This window comes from Microtus oregoni, unplaced genomic scaffold (assembly GCF_018167655.1).
Source record: "Microtus oregoni isolate MIOR12 unplaced genomic scaffold, Mior012 000032F_ref0000030, whole genome shotgun sequence".
In the NCBI taxonomy this organism is placed as follows: domain Eukaryota; kingdom Metazoa; phylum Chordata; class Mammalia; order Rodentia; family Cricetidae; genus Microtus; species Microtus oregoni.
The window spans coordinates 21605887-21630853 of NW_024543091.1; the positions used below are offsets into that span (position 1 = coordinate 21605887).

Genomic DNA, 24967 nt, shown 5'->3' on the forward strand with positions numbered 1-24967 from the left:
CCATCAGGGGGCCATCTAACATCCCCTAGATTTGAATTTCACTTTCCCTCACATCCCCCCCCCCCATCCCTTTTCCCCTTCCATTCATCTAACAGAGAACAAAACAGCACAAAGAGAAGCAAGGAGGAGGGGTCGTGAGGTCGTGAAAGAACTCAGAGTAAAATACTGCCACACTCAAAAGTTTAACTGGTGTGAGCTTCTGGGCTTCTGGGGAAGACAATGGATGGCTCCAGGGTATCCCAGGACCCTGTGGGGTTGTCAGAGAGACTACACACACTTGTCTCCGGAGGGAAACTGAGTGAGAGATCACACAAGGCCATGTGTTGGAGACCAACCTGGGCAACATAGCTAGATTTGATCTCAAAAGAAAACAAAATACACCCACCAAACACCAATAAAGAAAGAAGAAAAAAAACAACTTTTGTTTCTTTTGAGCATGAAATTACAGAGAAATGGGCTCAAAGTGGGGAGCAGTGGGCCTAGGCACAGAATTGTAAGATTGTGACCATGCTGTAGCAGCTAAAGGCCACTGCGAGGTGGAGAAAGGTGGGTGGCACCATTAACGCTGGGATTATGACTTCAGCTCGTCTCCATAAAGAATGACCAGGAACTAGCCCGCTGGGGAGGAAGGGTTGGAGATCCAGTTCACACAGAAAGGAATAGCAGTTTCTTAGACAGCGCAGAGGATGGTTCATTTTGCTGGAGGAATTTTTACAACGTTAATTTTATTGATTTTGTTTAGTTTTGATTTATTTTTCTTCCATCTGGTGAAGTATTCCCCCCTTATTGCCAGACTGGATTCCAGAATGTCAGCCTCTGGCTGCTGCCCCCAGCAGAGCACACTTGGCTGGAACAATTGCACCTTCTGCCCTGACATCTGGCCTTGGTCAGCTTTCTGGGTGTTTTGTTGCTGTTGTTGTCGTTGTTTGTTTGCTTTTAGTTTTTGGCCAAGTTAAGTGATGTAATTGATACCCCTTGTCGCTGTAACCTGGTTTTGTTTCTGATCGTGAATACATCTAACAACTTTTGTCTTATGCCCACAGGCTTGATGGGGTAGCCGGGTCTGAAGAGTCCAGAGTGCTATTGCGACAGACATCAAGGCTGAGAGGGTCCCAGGGGAGTTGCACGCAGGGGACTTAGGGCAGCTAGAAGGCACAGCGGGAGTGGGAGCTGAAGGTGGGGTGTGAATGTGCAGATAGGACTCACAACTGGGCTGACAGCGGGCGGGATCTACGGAGAACCTCTGCCGCCCACTCCCCCCGCCCCCTGCGCGCTCCCGGCTCCGTGCACTCCTAGCCCCAGGCAGCTACGCGCCCAGCACGAGCGGAGCAGCGGAATGGAGGAGGAGCTGGCTTGGGAGACCCACGGCTGTGAGTCCCAGTGCCGAGGGCGGGTGGACATGGTGGGGGCCCGAGGCCCATGGGGGATCCCACGTTCACAGAGGGCGGCCCAGGGAGAGGCTGGCCCTTCACATGGCCACCTCTGTCTCTGTGGGTCACCTCGGGCTTCTCTGTGACTCCGGGAGGAACGATGCACAGGCATAGGGAACAGTAGCCGCACCTCTGGGACTCATTGTGTCCTGGGCGGGGCAAGCCAGGGGTGACAGCAATCCTTGTTAATATCTTGCTTTGTGTGCCTGGCTTTGAGGCGCAGGTCAGGCGGGTCTTCTACCTTTGCGACTATGTGGGTAGGGCCTACTGTCATCTCCATTTTTCAGATGAGAAAGCCGAGGGACAGGATGAGGTCACATGACTGTATAGTAGTAGAAATGCTGAAATCAGGCATGGGGCACAGTTCGGCAGGTGCAATATTTGTTTAATGTGTGCAAGGCTGTGGGTTCCATCTCACACACCATGTGAACCAAGCACGGAGGCACACATCTGTAATCCTAGTACTAGGGAAATGGAGGCAGGAGGATCAGGAATTCAACATCATCTTCCATCCTTGGCTACTTAGGGAGTTCAAAGCCAGCCTGGGTTACAGACCCTGTCAACCCCCACCGTCCCTACCACCACCCCCAACGACAAAACGAAAACCTAAAGACCCCAGTTCACCTATAATAAAATGGACTGTAGACAGCATATCACAGGAGGAACCAGGACCTAGAAAAGAGGGGCTGTGGTCAGCTCCAGCCCTGAGTGAAATAAGGAACTTCAGAATCTCTTTCAGAATGTACCCAGCGCCAGGTCCCCCTAGGTGTGTGGTAGGCATACCTGTGGCCATCTGCTCTCCTGGGAGCCCTTTGGTGCTCTGCCTGGGAGAGGAGAGAAGACTGTGTCACTGTCTCCTCCGAGGCTGTCTGGGCTGAACCCTGACCACTGATCCCAGAGTGCATTCTCCAATCCCCAGTCCTGCCCACTGGAATTCAACATGCTGAAGCCAGCTGTTACTATCTGCCCAGATGAATGAGAAATGGGTGCTGGGCTCCACTAGGCATAAGTGTTGCTTTTAAGACCTTTACTTTTTTTTTTAAATATTTCTTCATTTATTATGTATACAATATTCTGTCTCTGTGTATGCCTGCAGGCCAGAAGAGGGAACCAGACCTTATTACAGATGGTTGTGAGCCACCATGTGGTTGCTGGGAATTGAACTCAGGACCTTTGGAAGAGCAGGCAATGCTCTTAACCTCTGAGCCATCTCTCCAGCCCCAAGACTTTTACTTTTTAATTAATTAATTAAATTTTGGAGACAGATTCTCTCTGTGTATTCCTGGCTGTCCTGGAGCTCACTATGTAGACCAGGCTGCACCTTTGCCTACATCTGCCTACCACCGTCTCTGAGTGCTGGGTTTAAAAGCATGTGCCTTACTTTATTATCTTTGTGTGTGTGTGTGTGTGTGTGTGTGTGTGTATGTGTGTGCACGCGCACGTGTGCACATGCGTTACCGTGTGTGCATGCTTCCGTGTGTGTGTAACCTGAAGATGAAGCCAGAAGGGAGCGTCAGGTTTCCAGGACCTGGAGTTATAGGCAGTTGCTAGCCACCAGATGTGGGTCCTGGGAATTGAACTCAAGGGCTCTGTAAGAGCAACAGCTGCCGTCTCTCCAGGTCATCTCCCCTCACCAACCTTTATGACACAGGTAGCCCAGGCTGCGTAGCCCAGGCTGGATTTCAACTTGCTAAGCAGCTGAGGCTGCCATGGAATGCACGGGTGTGTGTCACAGCACCCAGCAAAGAGCTGGTTATTTCAGAGTGATCACAGCTTTCTGCTGGGGTCAAAGAAGCGTTAAGGATTCTCACGATCAAAGGGAGAACACTGAAGTGTTGAGAGACTCGGGGCCGAGAACCCAGCGCTGATAGACGCTCAGATGTCAGAGAGCCTGGTGTGCATTATTGAGGCTGGAAATGTGTGGGGTGGAGTGATGGAACAGATAAGGTTTCATTCTTAACTTTGTCACTTCCGAGCTTGCTGGCCCTGCTAAGATGCTGGCATCTGTCCCTGGGTGCCCAAATGTTCATGTGTGACAGGAGTCGACTCTCTCCTTCCACCTTGTTTTTTGTTTGTTGGTTGTTTTCTGTTTTCCACCTTGTTTTGAGGCAGCATCTCTCTTGCTATTTCTGCCAAACTGTGGTGCATACTCCAAACTAGCTGGCCTTCAAACTTCTGGGCAACTCTCCTGTTTCTGTCCCCTTTCTAGCGACAAAATTACAGATGCATTTGGTTCTTCACATGGGCTCCGGGAATCAAACTCATGTCAACAGGCTTGCTTGGCAAACCCTTTCTTCTGGGCCAGCTTGAGCTTCCTTTTATATTTATTTATTTGTGTGTGTGTGTGTGTGTGTGTGTGTGTGTGCCTGTGGTGGTCAGAGGACAACTTCCTAGAGTCAGTTCTTTCCTCTCGTTATGTGGGTCTTGGGGATTGTCAGACTTGGTGGCAAATGTCCTTACTGACTGAGCCGTTTCACTACCCTCCTCCCTTTTAGACTTTCTTTTTGTTTTCTTTTTTTAAAATATTTATTTATTTATTTATTTATTATGTATACAATATTCTGTCTGTGTGTATGCCTTCAGGCCAGAAGAGGGAACCAGACCTCATTACAGGTGGTTGTGAGCCACCATGTGGTTGCTGGGAATTGAACTCAGGACCTTTGGAAGAGCAGGCAATGCTCTTAATCTCTGAGCCATCTCTCCAGCCCCCTCTTTTTGTTTCCTTGTGTGTGCGTGTGTGTGTCTGTGTGTGTATGGGTGGGTGCCTGCAGAGGTGGAAAGAGAGCGTTGATCCCCTTAAGCTATAGTGACAGACAGGCAGTTGTAAGTGGCCCAACATAGGTATTGGGAACTGAACTCAGATCCTCTGAAGGAGCAGTAAGTGCTCTTTACCTGTTAACCCATCTTTTAACCTACATATCTATTTATTTATTTGTGTGTGTATGTGTGCTTGTGCCATGGTGCTCAAGTGGATGCCAAAGGGCAACTTGCAGGAGAAAATTTCCTCCCTCTATCATGGAGGTCCTGGGATCAGGCTTAGCAGCAAGAACCTTTCCCCTCTGACCCATCTTGCCAGTCCTGTTTTTTTTCTTTTAAATTGGGTTCCAGGGATCTGAACTCTTGCCAGATCACTCACTTTACCTAAGCCTTCTCCCCGTGCCCTGGGGGTGCTTTGAGGAAGGAGAGAGAAGCCTTCATCTGGGCAAAGTGGAATGGGCCCTAGACGTGGAGGTGAAAAGGTTTAGAATTTAGGGCGAGGTGAGAGGAGACAGAAGAACGAGGGATAGGAAGGTCTAAACGTGGGACATCCTACCTCTGGCCCACTAACTCCTCACTGTCTTCTACACTGAGTAGATTTTAGCGAGGTGGTCACTGGCTCCACTGGGATTGAATTCCACCCTTCCCCAAGTGCATCCCCAAGTATGTGTTCCCTTCCTCTCACCTGGAATCCCTCTTGCTCCCCAGTGCTTCCCCTGGAGAGACAGCTCCATGAGGCCTCACGCTGGAATCAGGTGGGGAGGATGAAGGAGCTGTTTGAGAAGAGGGTTAACATCAGGGCTAGGAACCACGTAAGTACGAGTACAGAACGGCGCTGCCTCCAGGGGGACAAGTCATTGCATCTGAGGAGGTGTGATTGTGTGCACTGACTTGGCAGAGGGGGAGGCCCATGTTCTGTCTTCATCGCTGGAGCTGGCCTAAGGGTCAGGATCCCAATCCAGGCTTTGGCAAGTCCAGAGCTCAGACTTTGAGCCTGTGGGGCCCATCTGGAAGGCCTATCTAAGAAACAAAGGTGGGGAGGTACATGTGGGCAGGATTCTGGGGACCATGGGGGACCAGACTCCAGACACTGGGGCATGAATGTGAGGTAGCAGTTGAGTTCAGCTCTCTTAACAAGCTCTCCATGCTTGTGTAAAAAGCTGCAGGAGGCACAGGCCCATGCTGAGAGTCCAATAATCAGACAGGGAAGCAGGGTCCCCTGCTGGGGATGGGGATAGAGGAAGAAGCGTGTCTTCTAAGTGGATACTGAAGACAGGCCTGGATACCATGCAGGGTGACCCCTCTCGGACTCAGAACTTCTGGCTCGGAGGAACTTCTTGGATGCTATACTAAGGCTTGATTAGCAGGCATTGGATGCAGGACCCTTGATTGCAGCAGAAGGTCCCCTGTCTAGAGGACAGTTTTTAGAACCAGCTTGGGAGGTGTGGGAATAGTAACAAGAATTATAAGTGTGTCTGGTGTGTTCTGGTCTTCATAGCACTCAGCCACCAGCTTCTTGGTGGCTGACATTTAGCCCTGGAGTGCTGAGGAGAGTAGAAAGTATTGGCCCTGTGTATAGTTCAAGGCTATAGTGGGGCAGAGGCAGGTCACTTCAGGTCACACAGCATGTGCTTGGTGACTAGTCTCAGTTCCTGAACAAGTAAGTACCTGCAGGGAAGCATGGCCTAGTAGTATGATGGTGCTTTGTCTGTTTGCCCATCCATCTGTTAGTCTGCCCATCCATCCATCCATCCATCCATCCATCCATCCACTAATTATGTTTACATGCATACTCACTGATGTCTTCATTCATTCATTAAGTGTATTCCCTCATGAACACTGGTTTATTCATTCATTCACTAAGAATTTATTAAGAACATATCCTATGCTAGTTGCTGGAAACAGAGCAGAACCCATGACAGCTGTGGTCCCAGTAAAGCCCACAAGCTAACTGTCTCATTCCCACAGTACAGGGAGGGTTCCAAGGGGCTTTCTTTCACCTGGAGGTATCCCAGAAAGCTTCCACGGGGTGAGCTGGGGTGAGGCGAAGAGCAGTGTTCCAGGTGGATGGGACGGTGTGGCAGAAGCCCCGAGAGGAGAGAGCTGACGTCCAGAGATTACACTGAAAAGTAGTGTTCCCTTGGCTGCCTCTCATGAACTGAGACGGCAGAGAGGTGGACTATCCAGAGGAGGCTGGTGGCCCAGACTGTTCAGATGGACAGAGAGCCAGAAACCAGGATAAACTCCCAGGGTGGTGGAGAGCAAACCAGACGGTCAGGCCCTTTTGGCTCATTGTGAGGGAAGAACCAGACACTCGGTCTCCCTTGGGGACACTGAGAGCTGTCTTAGGTCACATGTGGCTTCCCAGTAGGAAGGAAGATTTGGAGCTGGGAACCATCTGGCCTCTCTGAGAAGCAAAGGGGGCAGTGCCAGGCCACACAAGGGCTTATAAGCTCAGGTTCAGGCGTTTGCCCCAAGAGCAGTGGGGAGCCATGAAGAGTTTCAGGCAGGGACAGATGGGTCCAGTCAGTGTATCTTATATTTGTTTTGACTGTACCATACCAGAGAAAAGGGACCCCAAGAAGGACTGGATTCCCCACCAGCTGGTCACCAGAGCCACCAACAGCCCTTCCTCCCTGCAGGCCAGCTGTCTCGGTAGGGAGGGTGCTGGGGGCTGGCCAGGCAGGGTGGAATGACAAGTTCCCTCCCCTCCTGGCAGGTGGGGAGAGTGGCCCTGCACTGGGCTGCAGGTGCTGGGCATGAGCAGGCTGTGCGGCTGCTCCTGGAGCACGGGGCCGCTGTGGACGACGTGGACTCGGTAAGGAGTTCTGTGTGACACGCACCTGTCTTCCTGTCTCAGGAGCAAGGACATCCTCATTCTGTCTGGCCTCCGAACAAGTTGTCATTGGTGAGATTGCCACCGACATGCAGATGCTTAGGTACAGCCTGGGCCCAAGTCAGTCTTAGGAGTCGGTGAGACTTTGTCCCATTCCTTTTCCCTGGCGCAGGAAGAAAGGGCTATTATCAATGGCCTTTCGGTTCTGGGAACGTTTTCGGTCCTTCACAATACTACGTGATGAGGGAGACTGGTAAGTCATAGAGCAAATAGTCACATGGATCAATGATGGCCCACTTAGCAAAGGGGCCAAGAAGAGGGTCTCCCGTGATAGGCCATGGGACTCTGCCCTGGTCAGCACCTAAGAAACTGTGTCCTGGGACAGACTGGGCAGATCAGTAGATGGCGCTCTGCTTGAAGGGGAGGGAGCCCTAAGACAGGCTCTGCAGAATTGCTGCCACAGGTTTAGAAGGACTGAATCTGGCAGTGCCATTTGGTACAGATATACTTAGCAATGGATACTTCGGGCTGGAGGTGTGGCTCGGCTCTGGAGTGGCTGTCTAGCACGCAAGAGGTCCTGGGTTTTTCTTCAGCATGGGGGTGGGGAGGAAGGAAGAAAGAAAGAAAGGAAGGAAGGAAGGAAGGAAGGAAGAAAGAAAGAAAGAGGAAACCATAGAGAGAGGCTCTCGGGGAATCCAAGCTGGCCCCAAACTCAAGAATGACCATGAACTTCTGTTTCTGCTGCCTTCATTCCCTGAGCGCTCTATAGGGCTGGGACTCCAGGTGTCCAGTTTATGAGGTGCCGAGGATTACAGCCAGGACTTCACACGTGCGAGGCAAGCTCTTTACCAGCTGAGTTACACACCCAGCCCCCAAGCTAACTTTAACTCACTAACTAAACACCACTGGGTGTTGTGTCACACGCCTTTAATCCCAGCATTTACGAGGCAGAAGCAGACGACCTCTGTGCGTTTGAAGCCAGCCTGGTCTACAGAGTGAGTTCCAGATCAGTCAGGGCTAAACAGTGATTCAAACAAACAAACAAAGGCAGGTGAGATGAGTTAGTGGGCTGTGCAGCCTGGTAACCTAAATCAATCATTCAGTCCTTGGAAGCCACAAGAAGGTGGAAGGAAAGAGCTAAGTATAAGGTTCTCTTTCAGCCTACACACGCTCTCCACTACACGCACGTACAATAAATGCAAGCTGGACGTGGTGACGAACAGCTATGTTTGCAGCATTTGGGCGGTGGAGGCAGGAGGATCTGGAGTCCAAAGTCATCTTTAGCTGCATAGCTTGAGGCCAGCCTGGGCTACGTGTGAACCTATCTCAAAGCAACAGTAACAACAACGACAGCCAAGCAAACCTGAGATCTCTTCCCTCCAAGTGGTTTCTTTTAAATGGTCCTTCTACGGAAGTAGCAATGAGAGTAGATGGCAGTTATTTTAATTTTAAGTTTCATCTAGCAAAATAAAGTTTCCAACAGTTTATCAGCCTGGATCTCTGTGAGTTCAAGGCCAGCCTGGTCTAAGGAAAGAGTTCCAGGACAGCCAGAGATAAACAGAGAACCCTGTGCCAAAAAACAAAACAAACTAGCAAACCTAGGGTTGCAGAGATGGCTGGGTGGTTTAGAGCGCTTGTTACTCTTGCAGAGGACCCACATTTGATTCTCAGAATCCACAAGGTGGCTCACAACCATCCATACTCCAGTTTCAGGGCAACTGTCATGTTCTTCCGGCCTCCTCTGGCACCAGCACACATGTGACGGATGCACTTACATATACATAGCAAAACCCCGCACCAGCACACATGTGCGCATTTACATATACATAGCAAAACCCCTTTAAATATCTATAAATATAAAACAAAATTAATACGTCTTTTAAAAAGCCAGCAAAACTTTCTGACGTTTAAGTGCCTAGAGCTTGGGGCTCTCCGGACTGAGTGGCACCTATAAGATAATGGTTTGGCACGTGGACACAGCCACTCCTCTGTCTCCTCCCTTCCCTCTGTCCTCTCCCCTAGTTTGGGATGAATGCACTTCTCCTGTCTGCCTGGTTCGGCCACTTGCAGATCGTGCAGATTCTTGTCAACGCTGGGGCCAAGGTCCACTGTGAGAGCAAGGTAAGGTCTCAGCTGGCAGCCCCGCACCCCCCCCCAGCTCTCCCCCTAGCCCCCTCTCTGCTTCCCCTCGTCTCCCACCTGCTTCTGCCACTGGCAGTGTGCCTGCCCCCTGGAACCTTGCAGCTCCACTGAGCTGAGCCCTTGGAAGCCCCTCCTAAGTTAGATAGAGAAAGGGCGGGAATATTTTCATCAGACAATTGTCTCTCATTTGGTTGTTCCAGCCCTCCCTGCTCTGGGGTGGAAATTCTCCAGCTGTCTGGCCAGCTGATTTCCGTATTTACAGACAGGGTTGCCCAACACCCTACAGGGCAGTTGGGAAGATGCGCTGAGGCTGGAGGTCTTCCTTAGGAACCCCCAGAATCTAAAATGACAAAAGGAATTTTGCAAAAATAAGATAATAGATGTTGAAATGGGAAGATTTTTTTTTCTGAGTTATCCACATGGGCCCCTGTGATCGTAGGAGTTCACACAGGAAAACACAGAGGCAGAGGGAGGCTGGAGTTCAGGTCCCAGCACCCACATGGCAGTTTGCAACCATCTGGAACTCCAGTAACCATAACCTAACCTTCGCTCCAAGTTTCTAGAAAAAAAGTGCCCTTGTCCACCCATTTTAGGCATTCTTTAATTTTAAAAATTATTTTTATTGTGTGTGCGCATGTGCACGCGTATGCATGCATGCGTGCGTGCGTGCGTGTGTGTGTGTGTGTGTGTGTGTGTACAACTTGCAGAAGCTGTTTCTGTTCTTCCACTGTGTAGTACCTGGGGATCAAACTCAGATTGTCAGGCTGCAAGTGGCTCTGCCCACCGAGTCGTCTATCCAAGCCCCAGTTTAGATTTCTCAACTTAAATGGTTTCCACTTAGATCGCCCCTGTCTTATGATCTTTGCAGCAAAACACTCTAAAATTTAGTGACCAGTGTAACTGGACTTTAGTTAAAATAACTAGGACTTACTCTTTTTCTTTATTACCTCCTCCCCGCCCCCTTTCATCTTTTGGTTGTATAGACAGGGTCTTACTCTGCAACCCAGGCTCACCTGGAGCCCACTGTGTAGCCCAGTGTGACCTCGATGCAATTCTCCTGCCTCAGTCTCTGAAGTGGATTATAGGCATCAGTGTGCCTGGGATCATTTTCTTTTTTCAGTTTGAGGAAGGGTCTTACTACATACAAGAACAAGTCCTCCATGTTCTTGAACTTGTTATCCTCCTGCCTCAGCCTCCTCAGTGACTTGCTGATATTGTTCATAGCTCCGTGGCTGGCTAGGCCATCCCTCTTGCTTTGCCCAGGTTAACCCATGAGGTAGGCTTGGGTTGACTGGACTGTAGGGTATCTGGAGCTTCTTCACGGAGAGTTGGGACATCTAGGATAATGTCCTCAGTTTCTCCAGTGGCTCACAGAAGCCAGCCTAGACATTCTATGTGGCTTCCTTGGGACAACAAAATAGTAAGAACAGGCCTGGGGATGTAGCTTAGTTGGTAGAATTCACGAGACCCTGGGTTTGGTCCCCAGCACTACATAAATTAAGTATAGTGGTCACTCTGGTGGTGAAGGGCAAGAAGGTCAAAGTTATTCTTGGCTGCACAGCAAATGTGAGGCTACCCTAGGCTGTTTATTGAGAGGGGTGTCTTGCTGTATTGCCCAGGCTTGCCCTTAACTCCTGGTCTCAGGTGGTCCTCCCCACCAGCCTCTTGAGTAGCGAGGAGGACTATAGTCATGTGCCATACCTGGCATTTTTCTAAAGTACTTTAGTTGGTGAATTTCTCACTGATGAGCTTTTTGGGATTATTACATATTTTGGATACACTCAGCGTGAATTTCGAGTGTTGTTTATCGCCCTCTAATTACTTCGGCACAGTTATCATTATCTAGAGTTTACTTACAGCAAAAGCCACAGACCTCAAAGTCAGACTCACTGAGCTCACAGCTATCAAGACATAGACCAGTGTTCTGCCGATTCTTAGGCTGCATCAGTGGTTGGTGAGCACTGGAAAACAGTATTTCAGGGGGTCCGAGAGATGGCTCCATGGTTACGAGCGCTCTCTGACCCAAGCTCATAACTAACTATAACTTCAGATCCAGGGGGATCTCAGCCTTTTCTGGCCTTTGAGGGAAGGAAGGGCGGGGCAGAACACACACACACATTTCTTAAAAAAATCTTTACTTTGTGTGTATAAATGTTTTGCCTGTGTGAATGTATGTGTACCACATGTGCCTTTTGAATCCCCTGGAACTGGAGTTAGGCGTGGCTGTGAACTGCCATGTGGGTACTGGTACTGGGAACTGAGTCCTCTGCAAGAGCAATAAGTGTTCCTAACTGCTGAGCCATCTCTCCATCTCTAAAAATATTTTTAAAAAAGAAAAACAGTGCCCAGGGACTCCAACCTTAATGTGGCAGGGGCGGAAGTTCTGGGTCATTTGTCCTTCGCAAATCTTCGTCATTTAAATATCCCTCAAGGGACCTCTCTCTTCCTACCTCCCCTTCCCTCTCAAAGACCTCTTGACTCCAGATCCAGGGGTGCACATCTGGCCTTTTTCACCCTGGAAGGTCAGGTCTTAGTGACTGTACACTGAACGCTCAGTTGCTGGTTTCATTTTTTATTCATTTTTACAAGTGTGTATGTGTGTGTGTGTGCGCGTGCGAGAGAGAGAGAGAGAGAGAGAGAGAGAGAGAGAGTGTTTAATCGTACCACATGCATTTAAATACCCTAAATGGCCCTGGAACTGGAGTGATAAACCTGTGTGAGCCGCTTGATGTGAGTGCTGGGACTTGAACCCAGGTCCTCTGGGAGGGCAGCCTGCCGAGCCGTCTCTCCAGCCCTGTTCCTTACACACTGCTCTGCGGGATGTTCTTGGGGCTGCATGTGCTGCGTCAGCTTACAGTTTGGAATCAACTGTTTGGTGGCGCACCCCTGTAATCCCAACATTCAGGAGGCAGAAGCAGGAGGATTTCTATGTGTTCGAGGTCAGCCTGTCTACATAGCAAGTTCCAGGCCAGCTAGAGACACTTAAATACTTTTCCTATGCTCTGCAAAGACTGAGGCAATCTGTGTGTAATTGCAAACTCGGAGAGGTGAAGGCAATGGGTCCCAAACCAGAGTTGATGAGCGTGGAGCCAGGCTTTTGGCTTCTAGCATCCTGATTGGTGGCTGCCTCCCTGGGTCATGCATGGGCTCTCTTCACCATTGACAGCATTGTTACCATGGCAACTGTATGCTGGGAAACAGGCAGTGTATAAGAGGGGCCCTTCACAGACTCCAGCCTCCCCCCCTCCCCACTGGCTTGTTTCCAGGATGGTCTGACCTTACTGCACTGTGCGGCTCAGAAAGGACACATGCCTGTGCTGGCCTTTGTCATGGAAGACCTGGAGGATGTGGCCTTGGACCATGCAGACAAGGTATCACCCATGCAAACCTATTCAACTCTCCCATTGGCTGGTACTTCACTGGGTGTACCCTGTCAGTTGAGACACTCTTTGGATGTGTCATATTGGCTCAGGCTCTACTAGGGACACTGCACACCTGGATCCATTCTTAGATCAGCTAGGAAAACTATTCTACCCTGAGCGTCCCCGGAGGGGACATGACAGGTATACAGATGGGCAGGATGAAATCAGAACGTGGCTGGCTCTCCCTTCCATCAAGGACTAGACAGGTTAGAGAAAAGAGCCTGTCTCTGTTTCCCAGAGAAGGGAGGGGGCGGTTAGGGAGGGAGAGTAATTGGAAAGGCGTGGAAAGCATCCTGGAACTTCAAGGGCAGGAAAGAGTTCTGAGTGTGTGATTTCTGGCAGGCCAGAATCATGAGAGGGGAAGTCCAAAGGGCAGAGGATCCCCATGGAGCTCTGTCTCAAACCTGAGGATTCTCTCTTCATATGACTGACAGCAGGGAGTCACTGAGGAACTGTGGCCGGAGGAGGGTCTCCTCCCAACAAAGGGGCTGCTGTTCAGAACCTGGGGCCCAGTGGCAGGGAGGATGGGGCGCGAGAGGCGAGGAAAGCCCAGGCCCGCAGGCAGGGGCCGTGTGCACGGCAGCCTGCGGAGGCTCACTGGCTCTGGGCAGGGGCGGTGTGTGCACGGCAGCCTGCGGAGGCTCACTGGCTCTTGCCTTCTGGTCAGCTGGGAAGAACAGCATTTCACAGAGCTGCAGAGCATGGACAGCTGGATGCTCTGGACTTCCTCGTGGGCTCTGGCTGTGACCACAGTGTCAAAGACAAGGTACCGTGTGGCTGAGAGGCACACTGAACCCCTGGCCAGCTGCACTCCTTGTCCTTGGTCCTGGCACCTCCTAGGCCTACCTGTTTTTTTTTTTTTTTTCAGATTTCTTTTATGGTGCATGAATGTTTTTCCTGAGGTCAGAAGAGGGTGTCAGATGGTTGTGAGCCACCATGTAGGTGCTGGGAATTGAACCCAGGTTCTCTGGAAGAGCAAGTGCTCTTAATCACTGAGCCATCTCTCCAGCATCATAGAGCCTACTTCTGACCCAAGTTCTGCTTGGGGGAAAGGCTCCCAAAGGCCAGAATGTGTCGTGTGTCTGATGTTCTTCTAGTGGGCACATGGGCCAGCTGGTGAGGTGTGAGATGTCCAAGATGAAATTTCTTCTCTTTTTCTCTCTTTCTCTCCACTCCACCCCCTTCTTTCTTTTTTTTTAATTGATTTTTATTGAGCTCTACATTTTTCTCTGCTCCTCTCCCTGCCTCTTCCCTCCACCCCCTCCTTTCTTTAACACAGTCTCATATAGTCCAGGCTGGCTGCAAGCTCAGTATGTATCAGAAAATGATCTGGGACCATCCTCTTGCCCCCAGCTCCCAAGCACTGACTTTCTAGGTGGCACTGCCATGCCTGATTTTTATAGTCCTGGGGACTGAACAAGCTCTGTACATGCTGGGTAATCACTCTACAAACGGATGTACATTCCCAGCCCTTATTTTGTTTTTAAAATAATGCAGCTGCCTTGAATCATAAGGAGCAAGAGTATGTGCGGGACTTATGCCTGGTTGTAGCTTTTGGTGGTGACAGGCATGACACTCGTCAGACTTGTTCTGTAACCCTGGACATGTTGCTCTGGGCCTTAACCTCTGTATCTGTGAAATGAGGGGAACAGCTCCAGTGGGGGTTCTGTGACATACTGAATCTGGGGACTCTGTCATCTGTCTTCTTCCTGCAGGAGGGGAACACGGCTCTGCACCTGGCTGCCAGCCGGGGCCACACAGCTGTGCTACAGAGACTTGTGGACATTGGACTAGACCTGGAGGAGCAGAACACAGTGAGTCATCAGCTGGGGATGCAGACAGAGGAGGTGCTGCTGGCTCTGTCTTTGGGGAACCCCCAGCCTGGGGGGAGTGTTCTTTGTCTTGGTAGAGAGCTGGGGCAGGGCATGTTCTCACACTGACACCCACCAGGAGGAAGTGAGCAGTCGTCCCAAGGACCTGGCTGAGCAGGGAGCCAGATAGAATTGTCAAAACATGAGCAGGCATGGTGGTGCATGCCTTTAATCCCAGTACTTGGGAGGCAGAGGCAGGTGAATCTCTGTGAATTCGAGGCCAGCCTGGTCTACAGAGTGAGTTCTAGGACAGCTAGGGCTGCACAGAGAAACCTTGTCTCAAAAAAACATATGCACACACAAAACAAACAAACCAACAAACCATGAGAAGTCGCCACTGCCCGGATGGTCGGGGTGGCTTTCTGACATAGGAGGGACTAGACTAATGAGGGCGAAGTGGGTCAGAGGGCAAGGAGGACATGGGTAGAGGCGATGATGAGGTCAGCAGGTCATGCGCATTCCTCACTCATAGGTGGCTGAGAGCTCAAGGGGACAGAGATAGGTGTGTGCCCTTAACTCCAGGTCTGGCTTCCACTTCCCCAGACTCTGTCCCTTTCCCTGTGTGTTTCAGGAGGGTCTGACCGCTTTGCATGCAGCCGCTGAAGGGATCCACACGAACTGTGTGAGGCTACTCCTCAATGCCGGGAGCAACGTCAATGCCCTCACCCAGGTAGCCATCCCTCCAAGATTGGTGAATAGAGGCTTTAAAGCAGTCACCCTGGGTTCTGGTCTTGGCTTCTCCACAGTTTAGCTATGTAGTAAAGGCCACAGGCCTGGGCCAAACACCAACGACTCCGGCCATGAGACTGGAGTGGAATATGAATCTCGGTGCCTGTCACATGAGAGATCCTTGAAATAGGGCCCTGATGCCTGTTTCTCTCCAGAAAAAGCTGAGCTGCCTCCACTATGCAGCCCTTGGTGGCTCTGAGGATGTGTCCTGGGCACTCATCAAGGCAGGCGGGTGCACAAACGTGGCAGACAGGGTAAGTGTTGAGCCTGGGTTGAAGGGACCCCCCACTGAGTCTCCTGTGATTATATTAAACACAGAAGGGAGAACTAGGCCCTTCCTCTCCCTTGTGGTTGGGGTGGGGCAGGGACTAATAATAGTGGCATTTCATTTCTGACGCTTTGTCAGGGACAGTGTTGAAACCGAGCTTGGCCATCCTCCCAGCTGAACTGCCTGCACCTAGCAATCTTTAATGTTTGCCAGTCCAGCCACTGACCACTTAATTATATTCTCTGTCTTTCTGGTGTTTGTGTGTGTGTGCATATGTATGTGTGTGCATGTGTGAGTGTGTGTGTGTATGTGCATGCGTGCTTGTGTGCGTGCATGTGTAGAGGCCAGAGGTCAACATTAGAGGTCTTCCTCAATCACTCCCCATATTATTTTTTGAGCCAGCAGGGTACTTCTGACTGTGCTCCCCAGCACTGTGGTTACAGGTGTGTCCTGCCACCTGTGACTTTTTATGTGGGTGCTGAGATCTGAAGTCAGGTCCTCATGCTCGCATGGTAAATACCAGCTGAGCCGTCTCTCCAGCCCAGGTGTTCACCCTTTCCCTATTAGAAACCTTCAGGGGCTGTGTAATCCTGTGGTCAGGACAGATGTTGTTATCAGAAACCCCAGATCCTCCTATCTTGGTAGTCTTCTCAGTTTTGCTAAATAAATTGGTTTGCTCTGGGGGCAGAGGTTGGGGAGAGACAGAGACAGGAAATGGAGAGAGACAGAGAGAGGCACACAGAGAGAAAGAGAAATAAAAAGTGTGTGTGTGAGAGAGGGAGAGAGAGAGAGAGAGAAAGAGAGAGAGACAGAAACAGAAAGAGAGAAATAACAAACCTGTGTGTTGCTGCGTGGTGGTGGCGCAGGCCTTTAATCCCAGCTCTCAGGAGGCAGAGTCAGGTGGACTCTGTGAGTTCGAAGCCATTAGTCTGGTCTACAGAGTGCGTTTCAGGACAGTCAAGGCTGCACAAAGAAACCCTGTCTTGAAAAGACCTAAATAAATAAATAAGGGGGCTGGAGAGATGGCTCAGTGGTTAAGAGCATTGCCTGCTCTTCCAAAGGTCCTGAGTTCAATTCCCGGCAACCACATGGTGGCTCACAACCATCTGTAATGAGGTCTGGTGCCCTCTTCTGGCCTGCAGACATACACACAGACAGAATATTGTATACATAATAAATAAATAAATATTAATAAATAAATAAATAAATAAATAAAGGAACCTGTGTGTGCATGGGTGGGCATGGGTGGGTGAGCGAGAGAGAGAGAGAGAGAGAGAGAGAGAGAGAGAGAGAACCTGGCCCTGAGGCCTTGGTACTATCTACCACTTGCAAACTGTTTTGACCTTACTAAGCCTGCTTTCATATATATATATATATATATATATATATATATATATATATATGTATATATACATATATATAAAATCATGATATAAAGAAGGAGATATGTATTTCAAAAATATAATTTCTCTTTAAATCTTTTAAATGTGCCGTGTACATATACCCAGGGCTGGCACAGCAGAGCCTCTAACCCAGCATGAAGACTACTGCCCTTCTATGGATCAGTTTTAGGCCTCCAGTTTCAGGCATTGTGGCTGTGCCTGCCTCACATCACCTATATTGTTTGAGAGACTACAATGGCCATGTTAACTCCACCCCACCTCCAATCTGCAGTCCTGGGAGGGACTTATTGATTAATCTCCATGTCTCTCCATAGCAGGGCACTGTTCCTATACACCTTGCTGTGAGGCACAACTTCCCTGGCCTGGTCCAGCTCCTCATAGATGCCCACAGTGATCTGGATGCCACGGATATTGTAAGTGACTGCGGAAACCACTCAGACCCAGGAGTCTCCCAGCATGGCCTAGCTTTTTAGCTTCCCAACGTTGTTGGTTTTTAAAATTTGTGTGTGTATGTGTGTGTGTACATGTGAGTATTTGTGTGACTATATGCTACCTGTGTGTGTATGCTATGTGTGTGCAGGGGCTCTGGGAGGCCATGGGGGGCATCAGATCTCCTGGAGCTGGAGGTACAGGCAACTGTGCGCTATGCATTGTGGGTTCCGGGAACTCAAATAGGATCTTCTGCAAAAATGGTGCCTGCTCTTCCTATCTATCTATCTATCTATCTATCTATCTATCTATCACATATACAGTGTTCTGCCTGCATGCATGCCTGTAGGCCAGAAGAGGGCACCAGATCTCATTATGGATGGTTTTGAGCCACCATGTGTTTGCCGGGAATTGAACTCAGGACCTCTGGAAGAGCAGCAAATGCTCTTAACCACCACACCATCTCTCCAGTCCCTGTTTATTTTATTGTATTTTTTTTTTTCTGAGACAGGGTCTCCGTGTAGTCCTGGCTATTCTGGAACCACTATATAGACCAGGTTGGGATTGAACTCACAGAGCTCCTGAGTACTGGGATTAAAGGCATGCACCACCATGCATGGCTCCCATATGCTTTCTGCATGCTTCACCTCCCCCCTGTCTTCTTTCCAGAGGCAGCAGACTCCCCTCCACCTCGCTGCCGAGCATGCCTGGCAGGATGTGGCTGAGATGCTCCTCGTGGCTGGAGTTGACTTAAGCCTGCGAGATAAGGTACCTCTGCTCTAGGCAGCCCCTCTGTCAGGCTTCCACTGCTCCCTTGGGGTCAGAGACACTGCTACCAATTCCTCGTCCCTGCTCTCATAGTCTCAGGACCTCCTGTGTAACTCAAAAATCTGTCTCCACGGCACCGTTTGTCCTCTGAGGCCTCAACTGTGGCCCTACGGTCTGCTGGGACTGTGGTTGATTTCTGTTTCACCCCTCGCCCACCAGACTGTTAGTTCTGTAAGTCACATGGGTGGGTGTCAGAGGTAGCAGGATCAGCCAGCATCACACTGCCTAACACCTCCCTGGTCATGCAACAGAATTCAGGGTGACTCAGGGTGGCCCCTTCCTTAGATAGCTGGAGGCCATGGGGTGGGGTGAGGCTGAAGTCAGCCTTGGGCGGAACTTACGGCTTTGAGCTGAACCCAGGAAGCTGGCTACATCTAAAGAGCAGCTTCCCACGTCCCTGCAGACCCCTGCAGGTGATTGGCCATGTGGGAGGCCTGGAGCAACGGTCTGGTGGCTGGGGATTGGTAGGCAGATATGGCAGGATGGCCCAAGCCAACTCCAGGCTCTGATTTCTTCATCTGAGAAACGAGATGGGGGACATCATATCGTTGTGGGGTTGAAGAGGGAATGAAGGCTGCTTGGCTTGATAGACCCTAGGCCAGTGGCTCTCAACCTGTGGGTCGTGACCCCTTTGGGTCAGATATTTATGTTATGATCCATGACAATAGCAAAATTAAACTTATGAAGTAGCAATGTATAGTTGGGTGCCACCACAACATGAGGAACTGAATTAAAGGGTCACAGCAATAGGAAGGCTGAGACCCACTGCTCTAAGCATGTATATGCCTGTGCTTGTGTGAGTGTATATATCCACGGAGGCCAGAAGAGTGTGTGTGCAGATTATTGGTAGTCAGAAAAGGTGGAGTTGCAGGTAGTTGTGAACCACCCAGTGTGGGTGCCAGGATCCAAACTAGTCCTCATGGTAGAATGGCAAGGGCTCTCAACCTCTGAGCCATCTCTCCAGCCCAGCTCTGGGCACAGTTGGCCCTGATGAAACTGGAAGTGGTTGCTGGAATAATAGTAAGTCTAGAGGCTGCCCTGCACTGCTCTGCAGGAGCTCCGGCTTCTCTACCTCTTCTTTGCAGCAAGGAAAAACAGCCCTGGCAGTAGCCGCCCGCAGCAACCACGTTGGTCTGGTGGACATGATCATAAAAGCTGATCGCTTTTACAGATGGGAGAAGGTAACACCTCCATTCATCTCCTGTTGGAAAGCCTTGACTGTGTGTGGAGCCTCAACCGATTCTGGGGCCCTGTCTCTAAGTGGGTGCTCATCTCTGCCTTGGGTACTGCTCAGATAGTGAGGACCTAGAGATGGGCAAGCAGCCAGACATGTTGAAAGGAGGCAGCCTCAATTCTATGCTGGTGAGATCTTGGCCAAGGAGTGAATTGGTTTGGATACATAAATTTCATGGGTGACAGAGAAGTGGGGTGAGAACCGGGGAGGGGGCTCTGGTCGGAGGCTTTGTGGAAGAGGTGCCATGGTAGTGCTCTTTTGACTATGGCATCGGGTTAAAAGTCAAGGAGGTGAGTTCCAGAGGGAGGAAGTGTGGGATCCAGTGGTCAAGGCAAGACACACACAGGGTGGCAGACATGAAGCCTCAGGCCCATGCTGATTCGGGTTCCCGGGCTCTATCACCTGTGTTAAGATCATGAGGCAGGCCCCAGACGGCTCCTGCACTTTTGGGATCTGCCCCCACAGGACCACCTTTCATGCAGGGACACCAGCGACCCCGCTAGGAAGAACCTGACCTTTAAACAAGACCACCGGCAGGAAACACAGCAGCTCCGCTCTGTGCTTTGGCAACTGGCCTCTCGGGGTCTGAGGCCCAACGAGTGGAAGAAACTGGCATATTCCTGGGAGTTCACGGAGGCTCACATCTGTGCCATTGAGCAGCAGTGGATAGGTACCATCTTACCCTGCCTTCCACCAGGGCAGCCAGGGATGGGGGCATGTGAGATGAGCTCTGAGTTCAGAAGCTCATGCAACCCACAGCCCGCGCTACTTCCAAAGCACTCCTGGCTTCTTGCACAGGCTGTGTGTCCCTATTCTACCCCCCCCCCACACTTTGTGACCTTAAATTTTGCAGAATCTGCTGGAACCCATACCCCTGGGTTCCATACCCATGGTTTATGCACTCAGCTAATGCCGTTCCCTGCGGAGAAAAAGAGAGGCCACTGTTGGCAGTCTTATTTAAAATCAGTTGAGACATCTAGACCCTGGTACAAAGGCATGAAAAAGAAATAGACAAAAAGAATATCGCGTCAGGGCAATGACTCAGTGGGTGAGAACGCTCGGTGTGCAACTGTGAGGACCCAAGTTCAGATCCACAGCACTCACGAAAAAGCTGGGCATGGCTCCGTGCATCTTTAACCTCAGTGCTGGGGGTGGTGGATGTGCAGATAAAGAAGGATCATTAGGACTTGTTAGCCAGCCAACCTAGCACAGCACACTTCAGCTTCAGTGAGACCTGATTCACACTAGTAAGAGTGACAGAGCCGGACGCGATGCTCAACTTTGGCCTCCACGTGCAAGGGCACAGGTACTCACACCATATGCACACACACTCACTCATATGCATCACACACCCATGCAGCATAAACACTCACACATGCGCGCACGCACACACACACACACAGACAAGAGACAGAGACAGAGATAGAGACAGAGAGAGACAGAGAGAGAGAAACATAAATACTGGAAAAGGAAAAGAGTAAATTCTTCATTTCAAATGCTGTGATTCCTATACATGAGGAAGCCCAGAAGATACAAACATATGCATTGTCAATGGATGGGTCAAAAGTAGGTAGAATTTTTAGAGCTTTCTAGAGAGCATCTAAGGCTGAAAACCATAAACCAGTGCCGGGGCACAAAGACGGCCAGCTGCCTCTCACTAGGCTGCTTTTTATGTTAGATCTAATCTGTATGTTAGATCTAACATGTGCCCGAGGTGTGGACTGTTAGAAAGGAAGCATATAATTGGGTAACCCAGTACCTTGAAGACATAAGCATTTTTTTTTTTTAATTTTTCTTGAAAGGGTTTCTCTGTATAACATTCCTAGCTGTCCTGGAACTCGCTTTGTAGACCAGGCTGGCCTCAAATTCACAGAGATCTGCCTGCCTCTGCGTCCCAAGTGCAGGGATTAAAAGCATGTGCCACCCCTGCCTGGCTAACATGAGCCATTTTTTAGAGTAGGCAAGTAGATGCCTCAGAGAAAACCTGAGGCTGTGGAAGTTCTTTGACCTGAGACACCAATCACCCACCCACCCGATCTGAGAAGCTGTGTGTACTGTGACCCTGACCTCCACCTCAGGCTGCCTATAGCAGAGAAAGGCCTCTCTCCTGCTGGGTGCATTTAGGATGCAGTAGAGGGCAGCATATACATGCTCTGGGTGCATTTAGAATGCAGTAGAGGGCAGCATACACATGCTCTGGGAAGGTGCCATGGTGGCCTCTACTCTCATCATCTGCAGGAACCAGAAGCTACCAGGAGCATGGTCACCGGATGCTCCTCATCTGGCTACATGGTGTGGCCACAGCTGGGAAGAACCCCAGCAAAGAACTGTTTGAGGGCCTTGTGGCCATCGGCAGGAGAGGCCTGGCTGGTAAGTGAGCCCTGGCCGGAATGCTTGGGCCCTTGAAGGACCGCTCAGGCCAGACATCTGTGGGACTGGTCTGGGGCAAACTAAGGCCTCCTTACCCGTCGTGTCTTTGAGTAATATCGCCAGTGAACCCCTGTGCCCTCACAACCACCAAAGTCACCAATGACACTATAATCTTTACCTCCCCAACTGTCTCTGCCTTCTAGTTTGGAATAAGGCCAAAAATAGCCTTAGCAATTCTTTTTCATTAGGGGAGAAGAGCCACAGACTGGCTTAAACATTGAGTTGAGCCTTCTGAGGCCAGCATAAGGTACTTAACCATGCCACTCCCCAAAATTTAATTTGAGATTCCCATAGTGACTTGGGACTTTCAAACAAGCAGGACCAAAAGCTGTGGAACTAATCCCTCATTAAAGCCAAGCTGGTTGATAAAAAAAGCCTTACGCAATAGAGTATCCATCAACATGGGCAGCATGGGGCAGCCGCAGTATGGGCTAGTAGGCAGTTACTGGCAGCCACGAAGGCTGCCTTAGCTATGAAGCAACAGGAAAAATAGCTCTTGCATGGTGGCTGTCCCACACCTCCTCTAGGCCATGTGAGGAGTGCAGGCATTTCAGGGTGGAGGGATTAGGGAATAGTTATTTTTACTTTCCAAGAACTTTTTTTTTTTTGAGACTTGGTCTCATGTAGCACAAGCTAGCCTCAAACTCAATTTGTAGCTCAGAATGACTTTTGTGATCGTCCTGCCTCTGCCTCTCAAGGGCTGGCATTAGAGGTGAGCTACAGACAGCACACCCCATTTCATATGTTACTGGGGGAAGATCTCAGTGTTTGGTGAGTGCCAGGCAGGTATTCCACCAGCTGAGCTCTATCCTCAACCTCATTTTCCAAAATACTCTTTAAACAACCACCACAACCAAAACATCTGGGTTTTAATTCCAGCACTCAGGAGGCAGAGGCAGGAGGCACACTACTGGTTCCAGGCTGGTCTGCTCTACATAGCAAGCTTTAGGTCAGCTAAGGCTTTGTAGTGAAACTTTGTCTCCAAGTAATCCATGTTAGTACTTGGGAAAAAATTCAAGCTTGTAAGATTATTTTATTATTGCCCTCAGGTACTTACATAAATAGTAAAATAAGATGGTACCTTTTTTATTGTTGTTTTGTTTTGTTTTTTGAGACAGGGTTTCTCTGTGTAGCAGTCCTGGCTGTCCTATATCTAACTTTGTAGACGAGGCTGGCCTTTGAACTCACAGAGATCCACCTGCCTCTGCTTCCTGAGTGCTGGGATTAAAAGGTGTGCACCACCACCGCCTGGCCCAACTCAAGTTTTTTATTGTTATTTTTGTTGTTGTTGTTTTGGGGTTCTTTGCTTTTTTGAGCCAGAGTCTCATTATGTAGTCTTGTCTGGCCTGGAATTTGTTCTGTTGACCAAGCTGGCCTTAAACTCACAGAGATCCCCCTTCCTCTCCCTCCCAGTGCTGGGATTAAAGGCTTGTACACCACATCTGCCCTCCCCCCTCCCAAATATTCTTTTTAAAATGTTTATATATTTATTTTATCTGTGTCTGAGTGTTTTGCTTGCATGTGTATCAGAAGATGTTGGATCACCGGGAAGGGGCAGTTATGAGCCACCATGCCAGGGTTGGGAACAGAACTCTGGTCCTCTGGAAGAGCAACAAGTGCTCTTAAATACTGAGGTCTCCCAAGTGTTCTGAAGAACAGCAATTGTGTCTTCCCTAGCTCAAAACCCCACAGGGAATTAGGACACAAACCAACCCTGGGCGGGGGGAGGGGGAGGCAGAGCTGATGCATCTCAAACAACAGGAGTCTTGTGTTCCACAGAAAGCACCAGGAAGATGGCAAATGGAGAGCCCAGGGCCCCCAGGAGGTGCACAGCCATGTGAGCTGTGGGAATGGTGCAGGACCACGGTATGGAAGAGGATCTCCATAATGGCTTGCAGAACAGTGCCTGCACACAGACCTCCAGCTACTGGACTGTAGACACCCTGCCCCTGTGAGGAAACTCTCAGACTTTTTGGAGGATGGGAGATGTGTTTATTCTAGGTTCTCTGGGTCATCTTGTCTCAGGAGTGTGGCCCTTGAAGCTCTCAGCCCACTTTGTTGTGTTTGTGAGGGCGCATATGTGTGTACATGCATTCCATGTGTGGAGGCCAGAGGGCACTTGCTGGGTATTCCTCCCCAGGCACTGTCCATCTCATGGTTTTTTGTTTTGAGACAGAGACTCTCTCGATATTCCTGGGGAGTCCTGGATCGACCTTTACTTTGAACAGCCTGTGTGTTTTGAGACAGGGCCTCTCATTGCCCTACTTAAACCGACTGGCCAGTGAGCCCAGTGATCCTCTTGGATGTCCAAGTATGTGCCCCTGCCCTGGTTTTTATGTGGGTTCTGAGGGTTGAACTCAGGTCCTCACATTGCATGGCAAGTGTACAGACTGAGCCTTATCCCCAGGCCTCTCACTGTCTCTTCGTTAGCCTAGAACATCATGAAGCGCCCTCTAGAGGTGCAAGGGTGTCTTTACACTAGGGCTCCAAGGTCCAGGGAGGAGAAGCAGCTTGTCCAGGTCATACCACAAATCAAATGGCATCCATCCAGCTTTCCTCCAACCCAGCCTGCAGGAAGGGCTGCATTCATCACCTCCAAACCAGACTGTCCTTAAGTTGTTCAGGACAACACATTAGTCTCTAGTGCCAAACAGACAGAAGCGGCCATGCTGATCCCACAGTTGTATTATAAAGTCCATTTGTATGTGTTGACAGTCCGGGAGGCATGTACTCTCCTTTCCTTCCCTCCAAGTGAATAATTGGATATATAATTTTAAAATTTTTTTTAAATCTTTTTTATCTCTTAATCATTTCAGAGATTAAGTTGCAAAACAGTGCTGAGAATGTTCAAGTTTTCTGCATGAAGCTCCTGTAAATGTTAACTCTTACACAACTACAGTGTGGTTTTGTGAAATCAGGAAGTTAGAGGCTGGAGAGATGGCTCAGTGGCTGAGAACCCTTGCTCTTGCACAGAACCCTGCTTGCTCTGTTCCCAGCACCCACATGGCAGCTCATAGCTGTCTCTAACTCTGTCTACAGGTGATCTGGCGCCCTCTGCTGGCCTCCAACATTACTGCCTGTATGTGGTTGTGTGTGTGTGTGTGTGTGTGCATGTGCGTGTGTGTGTGTGCATGTGCGTGCCTGTGCATGTGTGTGTGTGTGTGTGTGTGTGTGTGTGTGTATGCTTG

The 24967-nt window shown here is 49.9% G+C and overlaps 1 protein-coding gene across 1 annotated transcript; it reads left to right on the forward strand.

The window, feature by feature from the left end:
* The first annotated feature begins 1299 nt into the window (after nucleotides 1–1299).
* On the forward strand, nucleotides 1300–24800 carry Ankdd1a (ankyrin repeat and death domain containing 1A). Its single transcript, XM_041679792.1, has 15 exons — nucleotides 1300–1370; nucleotides 4896–4999; nucleotides 6907–7005; nucleotides 9046–9144; nucleotides 12432–12536; nucleotides 13255–13353; nucleotides 14303–14401; nucleotides 15030–15128; nucleotides 15343–15441; nucleotides 17173–17271; nucleotides 17957–18055; nucleotides 19201–19296; nucleotides 19815–20019; nucleotides 21588–21719; nucleotides 23559–24800. The coding sequence occupies exons 1-15, from the start codon at nucleotides 1337–1339 to the stop codon at nucleotides 23618–23620; spliced, it is 1530 nt and encodes a 509-aa protein (XP_041535726.1). The 5' UTR covers nucleotides 1300–1336; the 3' UTR covers nucleotides 23621–24800.
* Nucleotides 24801–24967: the final 167 nt, after the last annotated feature.